Source organism: Triticum urartu, chromosome 1A (genome assembly GCF_056163025.1).
Source record: "Triticum urartu cultivar PI428250 chromosome 1A, HENAU_Tu73, whole genome shotgun sequence".
Classification (NCBI taxonomy): domain Eukaryota; kingdom Viridiplantae; phylum Streptophyta; class Magnoliopsida; order Poales; family Poaceae; genus Triticum; species Triticum urartu.
This window is the reverse complement of record NC_141873.1, coordinates 26,120,075-26,136,015: the sequence shown is the minus strand read 5'-3', so window position 1 is coordinate 26,136,015 and position 15,941 is coordinate 26,120,075. Positions and strand designations below refer to the sequence as shown.

Below are 15,941 nucleotides of genomic sequence, written 5' to 3'. Positions count from 1 at the left end.
TATCAAAGGTTCTCACAAGGACTTCAATGTGGTGGTATGATTCCTATCTTTTTCTTCTATGATTTCTGTCTATTTCTTGTATGTGGCTAACTTACAAATAATTAGGAGAGGGATGAAGATGAGGAGGACGATGTTGAGAATATCAAGTTGACCAAGATTGTTGATGTGGGGGGTGACAACAATTGGTAACTAATGTTTTTACATGTCTCAGTTTTCCTATCTTGACATAGTGAGAATATCAAGTTTACAAATCTGTGTTGCATGTAGATATTCACCATGTGGGTGTTGCTCTTGCAATTTTGAAGATGGATGTCTACATGATCTTCTCATGTGGATTGTTGAGGTCAACGTGATCATCTCGTGCCATTTCTTTTGTTGTGATGAACTTTGAATTATGTGCGCTGTTGTGATGAACTATGGACCTTGAATGATGTTGTGATGAACCATGCACTTTCAACAATGTTGTTGTGAACTTGTGATGAACTATGAACTTTGTATTATGTGGTTTTCGCTAGTCATTGTTTGGCTGTCAACATTTTCTTAGTTTTATGTCAAAGTGAAGTGTTATGCTATGCAAAATTTCCTTGTTTGGCTGTCAATATTTGATGTTTTCTTGTGTAAAGTTCAATTGAAGTGCTGTCCAAAATTCAATAGAAATGGTGCCCAAATCTTTCTCTCATATGTGTTCCATTGTTACAATTTTTGTAGAAGAATTCATATAAGAACATTATTTTTCATTACTATGACCATTTTTTAAAACAATAGACTGCTGGATTGTTCATTTTTAGTAGTATAAACTGTTTGTTTTCCAAAATATAGGTTTAATTGCCGCAAAAAATCAAGTATATGCACTATATACAGAGGTCTGTACTATTAAATGGTTCTGGGAGAAACTGGCTTACGAGCCGGCTCGGTCTGAGCCGAGCCATAGCCAAAGCGAGCCGAGCCGGTTGAAGTAGGCTCGTTGTCTGAGCGAGCCGAGCCGAGCCGAGCCACTCCAGAGCGAGCCAAAGCCAGGCTCGGATCAAGCTCGGCTCGGCTCGGCTCGTGTCCAGCCCTACGTCGCCCTATCTCCTCCCCTTCCTCTTGACTCTCCCTTGCCTTTTCCCGAGCGCCTCGCCTCCTTCCCTGCCCACCTCGTCCGTGCGTCTGCCGCTGGATGCCGGCCACCAATTCTTCTCATCTTATTACGACTCGGACACGGATGCGTCACCGATTCGTATTGCTAGCGATATTCCCTTTGTAAAACTGAGTCACAACAGAGGAAACCCTCCATCGATCGATCAGCCCAATCTCTTGCCTCTCCCATGGTGGCGATGTCGCAGGCTGGCCAGGCCGGGCCGGCGGCGCCGGTGGCGAAGGCTGACCTGGAGGCCGACATCGCGGCGCTGCTCGGCAGGAAGCAGCGCCTGCGGGAGACCTTCGACCGCCTCGTCGCCTGCGCGCCGCTCCATGCCCGGCTCCCCTTCACCTGGGAGGATATCGATGCCCATGTCTCCTCCCTCCACGCCTCCTTCTCCCTCCGGTTCCGCCAGATGCAGCAGCAGCCCCGTCCCATCGTCCCCGTCCCCGTGTCCGTCTCCTCTACTCACGACGATGAACAGCCCCACCCAAGCACGCCTGTGTACCCTACCGCAACCCCTGACGGCGACCAGCCCCACCCCGGCGTCCCTGTGTCTGCAACCCATGACTCCGAGTCCATCCAGGAGGACGAGGAGATCCTTAACAAGGATGAAGAAAACAGCAAGGATGAAGACGCGTCTCGGGTTCAAGAGAAAAAGGAAGATCAAATGGAGAAAGTTAGGGAGGGCAAGAAGGTGAGCCTCGCTACTCTAGAAGAAGGAATTGGTTCTGTGGTGGCGCCACGCCACAAGGTGGGAAGAACTCGTGAGCATGTGCCGAGGATCAATCAGCGACAACCATACATGGCGTACCATCAAGAGTTTCCTCCTGCATTGCTGATGTATAACAGTATGCCTATAATGGTCCAGTAGCTGCCATACGTGCCGTATTTTAGGCAAGAGTTCCTCCCTGATGTGGTGAGGCAAGAAGCCCCAATGGGCATTGACCATGTACTCCAGCAGCAGCAGTACATGGCGATGGCGCACCATCAACCCTACTTGCCACAGTAGGTGCATCATCAACCTTACTTCCCTATTGCGGCGAGCAATAGCCATGCGCTCGGGCAGCCGCACATGGCCACGCCATCACTCATGGTATCTCACTGGTCGTCATCTGTGACTAAAGGGCACGCCGCTAGTGCTCAGGTATCAAACGGTAAGCATTGTCGACTCAGCAGGACTACTAATGAGGACGTCATCAATGTGCTTGTCAACAAGCCAAGTAAGAAGAGCAAGACTATCAACAAGCACAATGCTAAACGAAAGCCAGACAAGCCAAAACACAATGCCAAACCAATGCCGGAGGAGCCAATTGAGAAGAAGGCCGTATACGATTATTTCTAAGAGACAACAACCAAGCAAAAACCTTTATACATGGATGCGCAAACTAGTTAGCAAAAACTACTCCAAAGGTAGCACCTGGTGGACAACATTGGCAAAGGCCTACTAAACACGAACCAGAAAGACATGACAATCCACACAATGCTACTGATGTGATGGGCTGACGGCGGGCAACGGCAATATATCACGACAGAGCAATGCTTGCAACGATGGTGGGACACCGGTGACATTGCTCTTCTCAATGTGAGTCATGGAGGGGAGGCGTGTGGGGGAGATGTTTGGTGTCTTTTTCGTTGTGTCACAGGGGTGTACCCAGTCTGCAACTCATCCAAGGACAACACCTGTGGTCATTCAACAACTCGGTAGGATGCTGGTCAATGCTTCCCATCACCCGGCCCGCCCCTAGCATCGGCAAAACAAGAGTCACAGACCTAGGCTTGAGAATAATACCATTCTCTCCATGAGCTTATTTTTTTAGATTTGGATGTACTTATTTTTTTAGTTCAATGGCAACAATGGTGTCATTTTGCGGCGATTCAAATGTGCAAATGCCCTTTGGCATGATTTTCAACATACTTTTATTTTCAGTACTAAAAAATGCCATTTTACCTTACTCAAAACCTTCTTCATAAATCATATTTTTAACGGCAACAACGGTGTAATTTTGTGATGATTCGAATGTGCAAATGGCCTTTGACATGATTTTCAACATATTATGATTTTCACTTCTAAAAAAAGTCATTTTATATAATTCAAAATTGTCATCGTAGATAATATTTTGAACCTTTGTGAGTTCATACAACATTGGTAATAGGGTTGCAAAAAAAATTGGACGTAGCAGCAAAAACCATATGGTGCAATTTACAAGGCTAACAAGTAGTAAAAAGTGTGTCGCGATTTGTGGATAGAGGTTTAAATTGCACTATGTTTGTATATATTGTTTTTATAATGGTTATATGCCAAGTGCAAATAGGGTCAATGGCGAGCGATAGTTGGGGATAGCTCAAGTTTGGGAGAGGGAATAAGTTTGTGGAGAGAGAAAATCCTGATAGCGGATACATCACCTTTATATGCATCATCGTGGCCCTATCTAATAGCCTATTCCCGTGCTGCCTTCTGACAGTGGGATCCACCTTAGCCTGATGGCACCATATGTGTCGCAATGCGTGCGGCTCACTCACCGGCCTTCCAAACTGAGCTATTTGGTTTCATGGTTGAAGCAACGACATCATCCATCACGTACGCAACAAGGTATCACGCCCACAACTTCTACGCTTATGTTCTATTGTATATGCACTAATGTCTTGCTTGGAGATGAGGAACTTGAAAGCTCAACTGTTGAGATGCTTCTGGATGTCCTTCCTGACATGTATTTGATTGCACTAGACCGGCTGAAATGTATGTCTGTCCAAATGTTATAGGACAATTTGTCGGTAGATGCAGTATCCCTAGAGTTGAAAAAAGTGCATTTTCCCAGCAAAATAAGAAAATGAAAAGGTGCATTGAATTCTTGGTTGGGGAGAAGAATTCAAGATGGTTGTCTCCGGGCACGAGTCATCGATGCGGCTCACTCACACCAAGTACACACACAGACACGACGCTCATGCACTGATTACGAGGAGTTTAGCGCCTCAGCGGGAGAAAACGTTTCGTTTGCGCACGGGTGGATGGGCATGTCCGCGACTTTTTTGCGTGCGCGTGGAGCCGGATTTCAGAGGTATATTCCAAGCATATGGCTATCATTATCTCATCTCATCCCAGTTCGCCCACAAACCAAACGGCTGCTATCCAGTAAAAAAATGGCTATCCCTGTCCCTTGGATGGCTATCTCGTGAACCAAACGCACCCTAAAAGAACCGGCATTTTTTAGGACTTCTTCTAGACCCTAGTTAGAATGGACATAACAACAAGAGTTAGCTCGCGAGAGGGGGGTAACCTATCACAGTGGAGGTTCTTCATAGATATCTAATCCATATAATTCTCTACATGCATGTGTTTTCAAATATTTCTACAGTTTTTAAGGTTCATAGTTATTTCAATTAAAGAAAATAGATGCATAAGATCCAATAGCATAAAATCACTATGTCACGGAACACAAAAGATAATAACTACGTATGAAAGATAACACAAGCAATAACTATGAGACTTGTATGTTAATTTTCCTCAGTATTACCTATTGCATGCCACAGAACACAAATGGCAATACTCCTTTACCTTTATCAGTTTTGCCAGATTTTTGGGAACCGAGCCAACCGAGGTGGGGGGGGGGGGGGCATGTTGTGCTAACAGGAAAGTTTCATGTACAAGAAGTTAAGACGGAAGAGTTGCTTCGGATTTTTATGATACCCCACTAGTTTCACATTGGAATTTCTTATCTACTATTTCGTTTTAACTGGCGGGGTGGGTTTTATGGGAATCCGCTAGAACTACCATTATAAAATAAACTCCTAGCCACTTTTATTACAAAAAATGTGTATGCAAATATAATTACTTCTCTATCCATTTGAGTTTCCGTCGGTCAGTCGATGTCGAATGTGATGAGTTGAAGAGTTCTTTTGTACCTATGCGTTGCCTAAGAGCGAGGCTTTACTGAAAGAACTAGCATATTTGGTACTTAATCTGGACACTAATTAAAATTGATTAATTGACTCACCGGAGGTCATGTGCTGAAATTGTCTCAATAAAGTACACAAATATTGTTTCAGTGAAACTATCAGCTAACTGCCTGCAAAGTATTCAACATGTCCACACGGTATGCTTGTCATTTAATTTTTCTTCACAACAAATAGTATGTATACTAAGATACTCTAGTGGAAAGCGCATATCCTAGATACCTTATTGTTTTCCTAATACTACAACAGAAACCATGGTAGTATTCATTTCTACGTCTCATTTATCCCTTCCATTTCTCCTGTCTATTTCTTCAACCCTTTGCCCCAGCAAATTTCTGCTGCTCATTCCCCTCCCCCTATTATCCCAGCCGATTTCTCCCTCATTTGTCACGCCTTTTCCCCATAGATTTACCCTCTCATTCCTCTCACAATTTTTTTCGTTCTGATATCTCCCACCCTATTTTCTCAGAATTTCTCCCATCCTATCTTCTCACAAATTTCTCCCGCTCATTACTTGTTCCCTATTTTCCCTCAAAATTCTTCCTCTCATTTTCCCTTCCCATTTCCCTGCTCCTTTCTCGCCCCTTTTTCCCGCCAATTTGTTACCCTCATTTCTCCTTCCCTATTTTCTCTACCAATTTTCTCGCTATTTATAATACCATATTTTACAGTCATACTTCTAGTCATTCTCCTGCCCTTTTCATCACGCCGTTTTGCCCCACCCTTTTTTCCCGCTCATTTTTATTGCCGTATTTTCTCGCCGATTTCTCCCGCTCATTTCTCCTAGCCATCTTTTCCTTCGATGTATCCGGTTCTTTTTCCTGACCCAATTCACCGGCTAGATTTTCCCACCAATTATCCCGTTAACTTATCATACCCTATTTTTTTGGTCGACTTCCACACTTAATTTTGCTCGGACATTTTCCTATCGTTTTTCTTTTCATTTTTTCCACCCTTTCTTTTTCATTTGTCTTCCTCTATTTTACCGCCAGTATATCACTCTTGTTTCTACGACCCTTTTATTCATGTCTATTCTTCAACAATTTTCCCCACCTATTTCTCCCGCTAATTTATTCAAACCTAGTCTCTCGCCAATTTCTCCCAGTCATTTGCCACCCTCATTTTCACGCCAAATTTTCCTCCTCATTTCTGCCACATTTTCATCGGCAAGACAATCAACATAAGAAATTCATTGATTTATCCAATGCATGTAGTTAAGAATATTATTCCTAAGTCCAATCCATTGCAAATGCAACAGCTGGGATGTGGGCTATTTTAATAGCCATAGCTAGATTAGCAGTATTAATTAGCTAGATGTGTATCATAAACATCTCATAAGCATCATATTTAATTAATGTTAGTTTCAAAATAAGAATAATTCTAACCCTCATCTTTTAAAGGGGTTGAAACCTGATATTTTTGGCCTAAACTTTGCATATGTGCATATGACTCAGCCAAAAGATCACATAGGTTGGAATGGTGGAAATCCTCAAACAATATTTAAAAGTCCCAGTTAAATTAAAATATAGATATTTGATCTATTTATATTGAGGGACTTTCACTTGGCGGAATATCTTGAAAGACTATATTTAGCCTTCCAATATTATTAGGAAGGAACCAAAACTATTCCAAGATCTTTGGAACCATCTATCACAGATTGGTATATTCAACCCTATTAAATAAATAATTGTGTTTATATTTCTACAAAATATAAATATAAAACTTAAAATGTTGAATATTTTGTGTGGCTTGGATCTCGAACTTTTTTGAATAATTTGGATTGGGTAGCACATATGTCACCAACTAATTTCAAACATGATCCATATTTTTTAGTGGGAGAGATAGAGAACTAGAGAGAGAGAGAGAGTACTAGGAGAGAGAGAGAGCACTGCGTGGGCCAGCCCAACAAGCTATAGGTGGCAGATGACCATCCAACGCCTAGTAGAGACACTGATCCTATTTATGGCGCACCACGACTGATACACAAGAGACACACACCCTCCTCAAACGCTGGGTGCATATCAGCAATGTAGGTCCGCAAAGCTGCATATCAACGATGGAGCCACGCCGAGCTCGGATGCGTAGGTGATTTTTCATTCTTTTCTTCGGTGGTTGTTGTGGTGGTGCTAGAGGCAGGTGATGGGCGTTGATGTCAAGCTTAGATATGTTCTTCTATCTTTTCAGTTTTGTCATGTCGGTGTTTACGTGACTTATACTTTGATCTTATGGTTTCTCCTGTATGAGCTTCCCGCCGTTCTTGGTAAGCTTCTCGAACCTTCCTTGATTCGGGTTTCTTTTCTTCTATGTTTCTTTCTATTGGTTTTTTTCCCAGTTTTTCTGGCATTTTTATTTTCTATATTCTTTCTTTATTTTTTCCTTCCGTTGTTTATTTTAAATTCTTGAAGATTTTTTTAGATTCATATTTCATTAACTTTTATTTGATTCTTGAATATTTTCTCAAATTCGTCAACATTTTTAAAATTTGCAGAAGAAATTGAGTCCATGAACATTTCAAATATTCATAACATTCTTTTGAGTTGTGAACACTTTCTAAAATTCAGGAATATCTTCTAATCTCAGATTCATTAATACTTTTCAAATTCATGATTATTTTTAGAATTCAGGAACATTTTTTCAAATTCATGATTTTTGTTGAATTCACGAACATTTTCCTCTATCCATGAACATTTTTGCAAATTCATGAACAACCTTTCAATAAAGGAACACTTTCTGAATTCAAATATATATATTTGAATTCACCGATATTTCCTGAAATTCACGAAGATTTTCTTGCAGAGCATTCTTTCAACTTCAAAACATATTTTAAATGTAGATACAGTAGCGATCAGAAACAGTCGAACGAGGACCAAAGAAAAATGAAACCGTCGAGTGAAACGTTAGCTCTAGAGCGTCTACTAGTGAGGGAATATGGGCCATCGCGCGTGTGCGATAGAGGTGCTGCCGGGAAGTAAGTAGAGTGAGAGCGACTAATGAAGGGGTAGTAGAGTGAGTACAGAGTAGCACATCAGCTAGTGGGCAGCAAGTCGGCCCAACTCAGGAGCCATCCCGCCTCTGCATGTGCCGCTCATCCCACGTGCGTGTGCGCTGCTAGCCACTGGATGGCTGCCGTACCGCCGCCCCAGCCGAATAAAGTTGTCGCCCGATGCCCTAGGGTTTCCGCCCTCGCCCCCAACCCTAGTCCCCCGCCTCCAACATCTCTCCCGCTCTCTACCTACCCACTCTTGCCTTCGGCCACCCACCTTCCTAAGCCAATGCATGATTATAGTTGATTTTTTTGGCAAGATTTGATTTGATTTGGGTATAAGTAATGGAAGGCATGGAAAGTTTGGATTTAGTTGATATTTTATTAAGATTTGATTCAAATGAATTAATGCATGATGTTCTTTTTATTAAATGTCCATTTTTTTTAAGATTTTCTTAAGATTTGATTTGAATGAGTCAATGCCTAGCATTACTTTGGGAAAGTGTCGCTTGATTTGAATGAGTTAATGATTATGTTGTTTTTTCTAATTGTACATTTGATTGAGAATTTCTTAAGATTTGATTTTGAATGAGTTAATGCATGACCTTTGTTTTGCGAAAGTGCCAATTTGATTAAGTTCATGCATGCGTCAAATGGGCCAGCCCAGATTGGTTGCGCTTGAGCGAAATGTCGCATGTAAGACGCTCACAGACAAAATATAAGGATGGTTGAAAGTGAGGCGAGACTAGTAACTCCTCCTTTAGGAGTAGAGATTTTGTCGTTCGAAAATTAGCTTTTGCGTTTATAAAATTCTTGAACATTCAAATTCATCAATAATTTTTTAATTCAGAATATTTTCATAATTCATGATGTTTTTTCTATTGGGGAACGTAGCATGCAATTTCTAAAAAATTCCTACTATCACCCAAGATCTATCTAGGAGATGCATATCAACGAGATGGGGAGAGTGTGTCCACATACCCTCGTAGACTGAAAGTGGAAGCATTAGTTTAACACGGTCGATGTAGTCGAACATCTTCTTGATTTAAGCGATCAAGTATCGAACGTACGGCACCTCTGAGTTATGCACACGTTTAGCTCGATGACTTCGCTCGAACTCTTGACCCAGCAAAGTGTCGAGGGAGAGTTTCGTCCGCACGACAGCACCCTGCCACCGTATATAAAGGAGGGAGAGGGGAGGAGGCCGGCCTAGGGGCGTGCGAAGTGGGGGGAGTCCCACTTGGACTTGGGACTCCTAGTCCAATTCGCCCCCCCTTTCCTTTTACTGGAAGGGGAAAGGGGGAAGGAGAAGGAGGAGGAGAAGCAAAGGTGGGCTCCTGATACGTCCCCGTCGTATCTATAATTTTTGTTTTTTCCATGCCAATATTATACGACTTTCATATACTTTTGGCAACTTTTTATACTATTTTCGGGGACTAACATATTGATCCAGTGCCCAGTGCCAGTTCCAGTTAGTTGCATGTTTTTTGTTTCACAGTAAATCCATATCAAACGGTGTCCAAATGGGATAAAAATTGAGAGAGATTTTTTTGGAATATATGTGATTTTTGGGAAGAAAATTCAACGCGAGACAATGCCCGTGTGGGCCACGAGGCAGGGGGCATGCCACAGGGGTCAGGCGCGCCCTGGGCCCTTGTGGCCACCCCGTAAGGCAGTTAACGCCCTTCTTTCGACACAAGAAATCTAATACCCGGATAGAGATCATGTTAAAATTTCAGCCCAATCGGAGTTACGTATCTCCTGGAATATAAGAAACGGTAAAAGAGCAGAATCTGAGAACGCAGAAACAGAGAGAGACAGATCCAATCTCGAAGGGGCTCTCGCCCCTCCGCCTCCATGGAGACCATGGACCAGAGGGGAAACCCTTCTCCCACCTAGGGAGAAGGTCCAGGAAGAAGAAGAAGAAGAAGGGGGGCTCTCTTCCCCTCGCTTTCGGTGGTGCCGGAACGCCGCCAGGGGCCATCATCATCACCGCAATCTACACCAACACCTCCGCCAACTTCACCAACATCTCCATCACCTTCCCCCCTCTATCTACAGCGGTCCACTCTCCCGCAACCCGCTGTACCCTCTACTTGAACATGGTGCTTTATGCTTCATATTATTATCCAATGATGTGTTGCCATCCTATGTTGTCAGAGTAGATTTTCGTTGTCCTATCAGTGGTTGATGAATTACTATGATTGATTTAATTTGCTTGTGTTTATGTTGCTGTCCTTTGGTGCCCATCATATGAGCGCGCGCGTGGATCCCACCATAGGGTTAGTTGTATGTTGATAGGACTATGTATTGGAGGGCAAGAGTGACAGAAGCTTCAACCCAGCACAGAAATTGATGCATACGGGATTGAAGGGGGACCAGTATATCTTAATGCTATGGTTGGGTTTACCTTAATGAATGTTAGTAGTTGTGGACGCTTGCTAATAGTTCCAATCATAAGTGTATAGAATTCCAAGTCAGGGATGACAAGCTAGCAGTGGCCTCTCCCACATAAAACTTGCTATCGGTCTAGTAACGTTGTCAATTTCTCAAGGACAATTTCGCAACTCCTACCACCACTTTTCCATACTCGTTATACTAACTTTATTGCTTCTTTACCTAAACAACCCCTTGCTTTTATTTACTTGAATTTCCTCTTCCTACCGTCAAGAAGAAATATGATATTCTTATTGTTGGGGATGTGCATATCCCCGTTGAGGTAACCTAGTGTCCTTCGAAAATTCTCCGGTTCCATGTTAGTCAGAATGAATTTGTTAACAAGACTTGATCAATCTTGTTAGTGGATTCCTTTTGATGATCATGAGATGGATGAATTTAGAAAACACAACTCTCCGTACCCTCCTTTTACTTTCTGTTATTTATATTAAATAAAATAAAAAATATTTGCTGTCTCTTATCTGAATTATCCGTGCAATATAAAAATACCCCAAAAAATAAAAGTTCTCCAAATGCCCTGAAATTTAATTTTTTTTCTGGAATATTTGAGAATATTTGGCACTGAGAACACATCACGAGGGGCATCCACCTGGCCACGAGGGTGGAGGGTGCGCCCTACCCCCCTGGGCGCGTCCGCCTGCCCACGGTGGCCCTCCTCCACTTATTCCTGCACCCACACACTCCTTCTTCCTCCCACAAACACCATTATCCAGCTCAAACCCGAGTCCAAGCTCATTTTGCTGCCATTTTCGATCTCCTTGCTCAAAGCACCTCCCACAAAACTGCTTGGGGGATTGTTCCTTGGTATGTGACTCCTCCATTGGTCCAATTAGTTTTTGTTCTAGTGCTTTATTCATTGCAAATTTTTGCTACCTAGGTGACCCTGTTCTTGAGCTTGGATGTCAAATTTATATGGTTCCAAGTAGTTTTGATGCATGATATAGGCTCCAGGCACTTGTAGGAGTGGTTGCTATCAATATTGTTGAGTTTGGTTTACTTTTATTTGAAGTTGCTTCTGCTACTGTCACCTCCTTTGATGCTGCAGGTACTTATGGCACTTCCACGCACCTTTGGTCTCTTGCTGACACTGAAGCTCTCAATGTTCAGGCCAACACTGTCACAATTACTGAGCTCAATGATGATCTGGTGGCACCTTCTGATGCTTTAGCGCTGACTGGTTCAGATTCGGTGCCTGGGACCTCCTCTGCTGGAGTGCCTAAGGGCAAGCGTGGTAAAAACAAAGCCCCAATCTCTGTCATGCAGGTTCACCGCAGCAACCGCTCGAACAAGTACGACGGCTTCAGGGTGCCTCTCATCTCTGATAGCAAGGCCAAGACCTCCAAAGTGAAGTCAAGAGTGATCCCAAATATGGCCTCTGCAGTTGTCATAACTGAATTATCTGACGACCACGATGCTGAAGTGCCCCCACCACTGTCTATCCAGGAGATACAGCAGATTGGATCCACTTGGTGTGCCATTCCCCCTGAAGAACTCACTGAAGAGGTGCTTCTCGCTGATCAGGAGGGTGGCCCATCCAATGCTTAATTTCCTCTTGTTTCTTATCTAGCTTTTAAATGGTACTTCTTTCGAACTGGAATGTGCTTTGTTGGAACGTCAGGGGCCTGAACTCCGACCCTAAGCTTTTGGCCTTATCGAATGCTGTTTCCTCTAGTGGATGTGCCGTGATTTTCATGCAAGAAACCAAAAAGCCCTCTTTTGATAATATGTTCCTTAAGTCTTGCTGTCCTAAAAGATTCGATAAATATGCCTATATTCCCTCTCAAGGAGCCTCTGGAGGTATTGCAACCATTTGGAACAGCTCTATTTTTCACAGGTACGGTACTTATGGAGGAAGAATTCGCTCTAGTAATTAAATTCAAATCCACACAATCGGCCCAAGAATGGACCCTAGTGAACATTTATGGACCCTGTCAAGGTGATCTCAGAGTGGATTGCACAAATTGGCTTCTGAACTTAAACATTCCTTCTTCTGAAGATTCGCTCCTACTTGGCGATTTTAATTACATACGAAGCCCTTCTAATCGCAATAAACCAGGTGGTAACATTAATGACATGATCACATTCAATGACTTTATACGGTCTCAGGGACTTATTGAACTACCAATTAAGGGCAGGGCATATACATGGAGTAACATGCAACAACAACCTTTACTTGAACAATTGGATTGGTTTCTAACTTCCACTAATTGGACTATCACATATCCAAAGACTTTGGTTAAACCCCTCGGGAAGCCAGTCTCTGATCACATTCCCTGTGTAGTGACCATTGAAACTACTATTCCAAAAAGCAATATATTCAGGTTCGAATCCTTCTGGGTGCAGCACCCGGGGTTTATGGAGCTAGTCTCAGAGGTTTGGAATAGACCAGTTAACTCTACAAATGCTGCCACTGTGCTCTGCCGCAAGTTTAAAATGCTAAGATATGAACTCAAGCACTGGAGTAAAAGGATATCTAAACTTAGCATTGCAATCGAAAATTCAAACTCCACTCTGGCAGATCTAGATGCTCGAGAAAATAAAAGGGTTTTGACAATTCCAGAACGCAACTTTAGGACAATCCTTAAAAAACACATTCTTCGTCTATTAAACTATCAGCAACAATACTGGAAGAAAAGTTGCACAATTCGATGGGTTCAGTTTGGTGATGAGGACCCTAAATTTCTCAAAGCCCTTGCTTCTGAAAGGTATAGAAGGAATAATATAACAAATCTTCGCCATGACAATGGCACATCTGTGTAAGACCATGCTGGTAAAGAAGACCTTATTTACCATACATACAAGAACAGGCTAGGCTCCTCTCGAGGCTACTCTATGAAATTTGATCTCCCTAATATCATCAAATGATCAGATGACTTGGACCTGCTTACTGCTCCTTTCTCCAAACAAGAAATTGATGATGTTGTGAAAGAAATGCCGGCTGATAGAGCTCCGGGCCCTGATGGATTCACGGGTAACTTCATTAAATCTTGCTGGCATATAATCAAAGAAGATTTCTACAATCTTTGTGAACCGTTTCATGAAGGGACCATCAACCTGGAAAGTATAAATGAGGGTTTCATCACACTAATTCCAAAAGTCCCCTCGCCTGAGACCCTCAATGACTTTCGGCCTATCACATTACTAAATTGTTGTCTCAAAATAATCACCAAACTTTTGGCCAATCGACTGCAAAAGATCATCCTCAAGTAGGTTCATCGCAATCAATACGGTTTCATCAAGCGAAGAACTATACAAGACTGCCTTGCTTGGGCATTCAAGTACATCCATCAATGCCAAGTGTCCAAGAAGGAAATAATTCTACTGAAGCTTGATTTCGCCAAGGCATTCGACACAATTGAACATGGTGCTATGCTTGAGATTATGAGGCATATGGGATTCAATGACAGGTGGCTTTCATGGATCAGTTCTATCTTTTCTTCTGGTAAATCCTTTGTGCTTCTAAATGGTGTTCCAGGCAGACAATTCCAATGCAAAAGTGGTGTTCGGCAAGGAGACCCCTTGTCCCCACTCCTGTTTGTTATTGCAGCCGATCTCCTTCAAGCTGCAATTAATGACGCCTTCCGACAAGGAAAGATCCGCCTACCCTTTGAAAGACAACGACAGCTTGATTACCCTGTTATTCAATATGCGGATGACACAATAATTATCATGCCAGCATGCCCAGCTCAAGCACATACTATGAAAGGGATCCTTAATGATTTCGCCACTTCCATTAGTCTTAAGATAAATTTCCACAAGTCCACACTCATACCGATGAACTATGACGATGCCCTTACAAATGAACTTGCTGACATCTTTGAATGCAAAGTTGGCACTATGCCTTTCACTTACCTTGGTCTTCCCTTGGGGACCGGTAAGCCCTCTGTTCAAGACCTAATGCCGATGGTATGCTCTGTGGAAAGAAGATTATCCTCTACTCTATCTATGATGTCGTATGGGGCCAAACTTTCACTGCTAAACACTGTCATCACCTCTCTCATCATCTTTGCTCTATGCACACTCAAATTTCCTCCAAAAATCTTGGAACTACTGGACAAGCTTCGGCGGAGATGTCTTTGGACAAAAAAGACGGAGCAGGGGGAGAAATGCAACTCTTTGGCTGCCTGGGACAGGATCTGTCGCCCAAAAGAAAGTGGAGGCCTCGGGATCATCAATTTAAAACATCAAAGTGACGCTCTTCTCATTAAATATTTGCACAAATTCTATAATTAGCATGACCTCCCCTGGGTTGATCTCATTTGGTCCACATACTACACAGACAAGATTCCGCATGCTTCTGATCCATGTGGCTCATTTTGGTGGAGGGATGTCCTCAAACTAACTCCAATCTATCGTGGCATCTCCAAAGTTGAGGTTAACCGGGGTGATAAAGTACTCATGTGGAAAGATCTCTGGCTTGATCAGCCCCTAGCAGACTCACACCCGCGGGCCTTCTCATTTGCCAATAACGAGGATGTCTCAGTCCAAAATTTTCTGCGCATCTCTTCCTTAGATGAGGCGTTTCATCTACCCCTCTCCATTGAGGCCCATGCAGAAGTTCGTGACATCCAGCGTCTTGTGGCCAATATTGTCTTAAATGATGACCCGACCACTAAAGACTTCTGGTCTTATTCCTGGGGCTCTACAAAATATACTGCACGAAGATTTTATAAGTTCTGCTTCAGAGATGTCAAAGCTCACAAGACATACCATTGGCTGTGGAAATCCAAAGTTACAATCAAGATAAAAGTTTTCGGTTGGCTTCTCCTCTCAGATCGCCTCAATGCAAGAGAAATGCTCAAGAGAAGACACTATAATGTGGGAGATGACCTAACCTGCCTCCTTTGCGGGCAAACAGAAGAAGATGTGGACCACATGATCCTGAACTACCCGTTCAGCAAGTACTGTTGGACAAAACTTGGGATGAACCCCGAACATCATACCACTCGACTGACATGGTTGGAAACAGAAAAACGTAATTGGCACAAACCCATGTTCATGGAGGCCTTTCTACAAGCATCTTGGAGTATATGGAAGGAGAGGAATGACAAGCTTTTCAGAAATATCAGCCCCTCCTACAACTCCTGGCTAACTAGATTCAAAACAGACTTTGGCTTACTTCAGTATAGAGTGAAAGATAACATGAAGGATTTCATCTTCCTACTCCTAGACTCTCTACCTTCTGACTAGTTTTGTTTTCTAATTTTTTCTCCCCCCCAATAACCACAAAAGTGGTAGGGGGTGCTCTATGTAAATTTTGAAAAGTAATATATCATAGTGGGAGCCTCTCCCACTGTCACAGGTTTCAAAAAAAAGTTACTAAAAAATTTAGAAATTTTTCAGAGGAAGAAATATGTTTAGGAAAATGTACCAAGGTTGCTCTTCAAGGAAACAAGAACCCAGGCTTGCAATGCGTGATGCTGATGA

The 15,941-nt window shown here is 42.8% G+C and overlaps 1 protein-coding gene across 1 annotated transcript; it reads left to right on the top strand.

The window, feature by feature from the left end:
• The first annotated feature begins 1,316 nt into the window (after positions 1–1,316).
• LOC125532587 (uncharacterized) lies at positions 1,317–2,465 on the top strand. Its single transcript, XM_048696592.1, has 3 exons — positions 1,317–1,874; positions 1,995–2,128; positions 2,300–2,465. The coding sequence occupies exons 1-3, from the start codon at positions 1,317–1,319 to the stop codon at positions 2,463–2,465; spliced, it is 858 nt and encodes a 285-aa protein (XP_048552549.1).
• Positions 2,466–15,941: the final 13,476 nt, after the last annotated feature.

Coding starts and splice junctions, on each gene's coding strand:
- LOC125532587 (XM_048696592.1), top strand. CDS start 1,317: ATGTCGCAGGCTGGCCAGGCCGGGCCGGCGGCGCCGGTGGCGAAGGCT. Junction 1,875..1,994: donor TGGTGGCGCCACGCCACAAG/GTGGGAAGAACT, acceptor ATGGTCCAGTAG/CTGCCATACGTGCCGTATTT. Junction 2,129..2,299: donor CATCAACCCTACTTGCCACA/GTAGGTGCATCA, acceptor TCGACTCAGCAG/GACTACTAATGAGGACGTCA.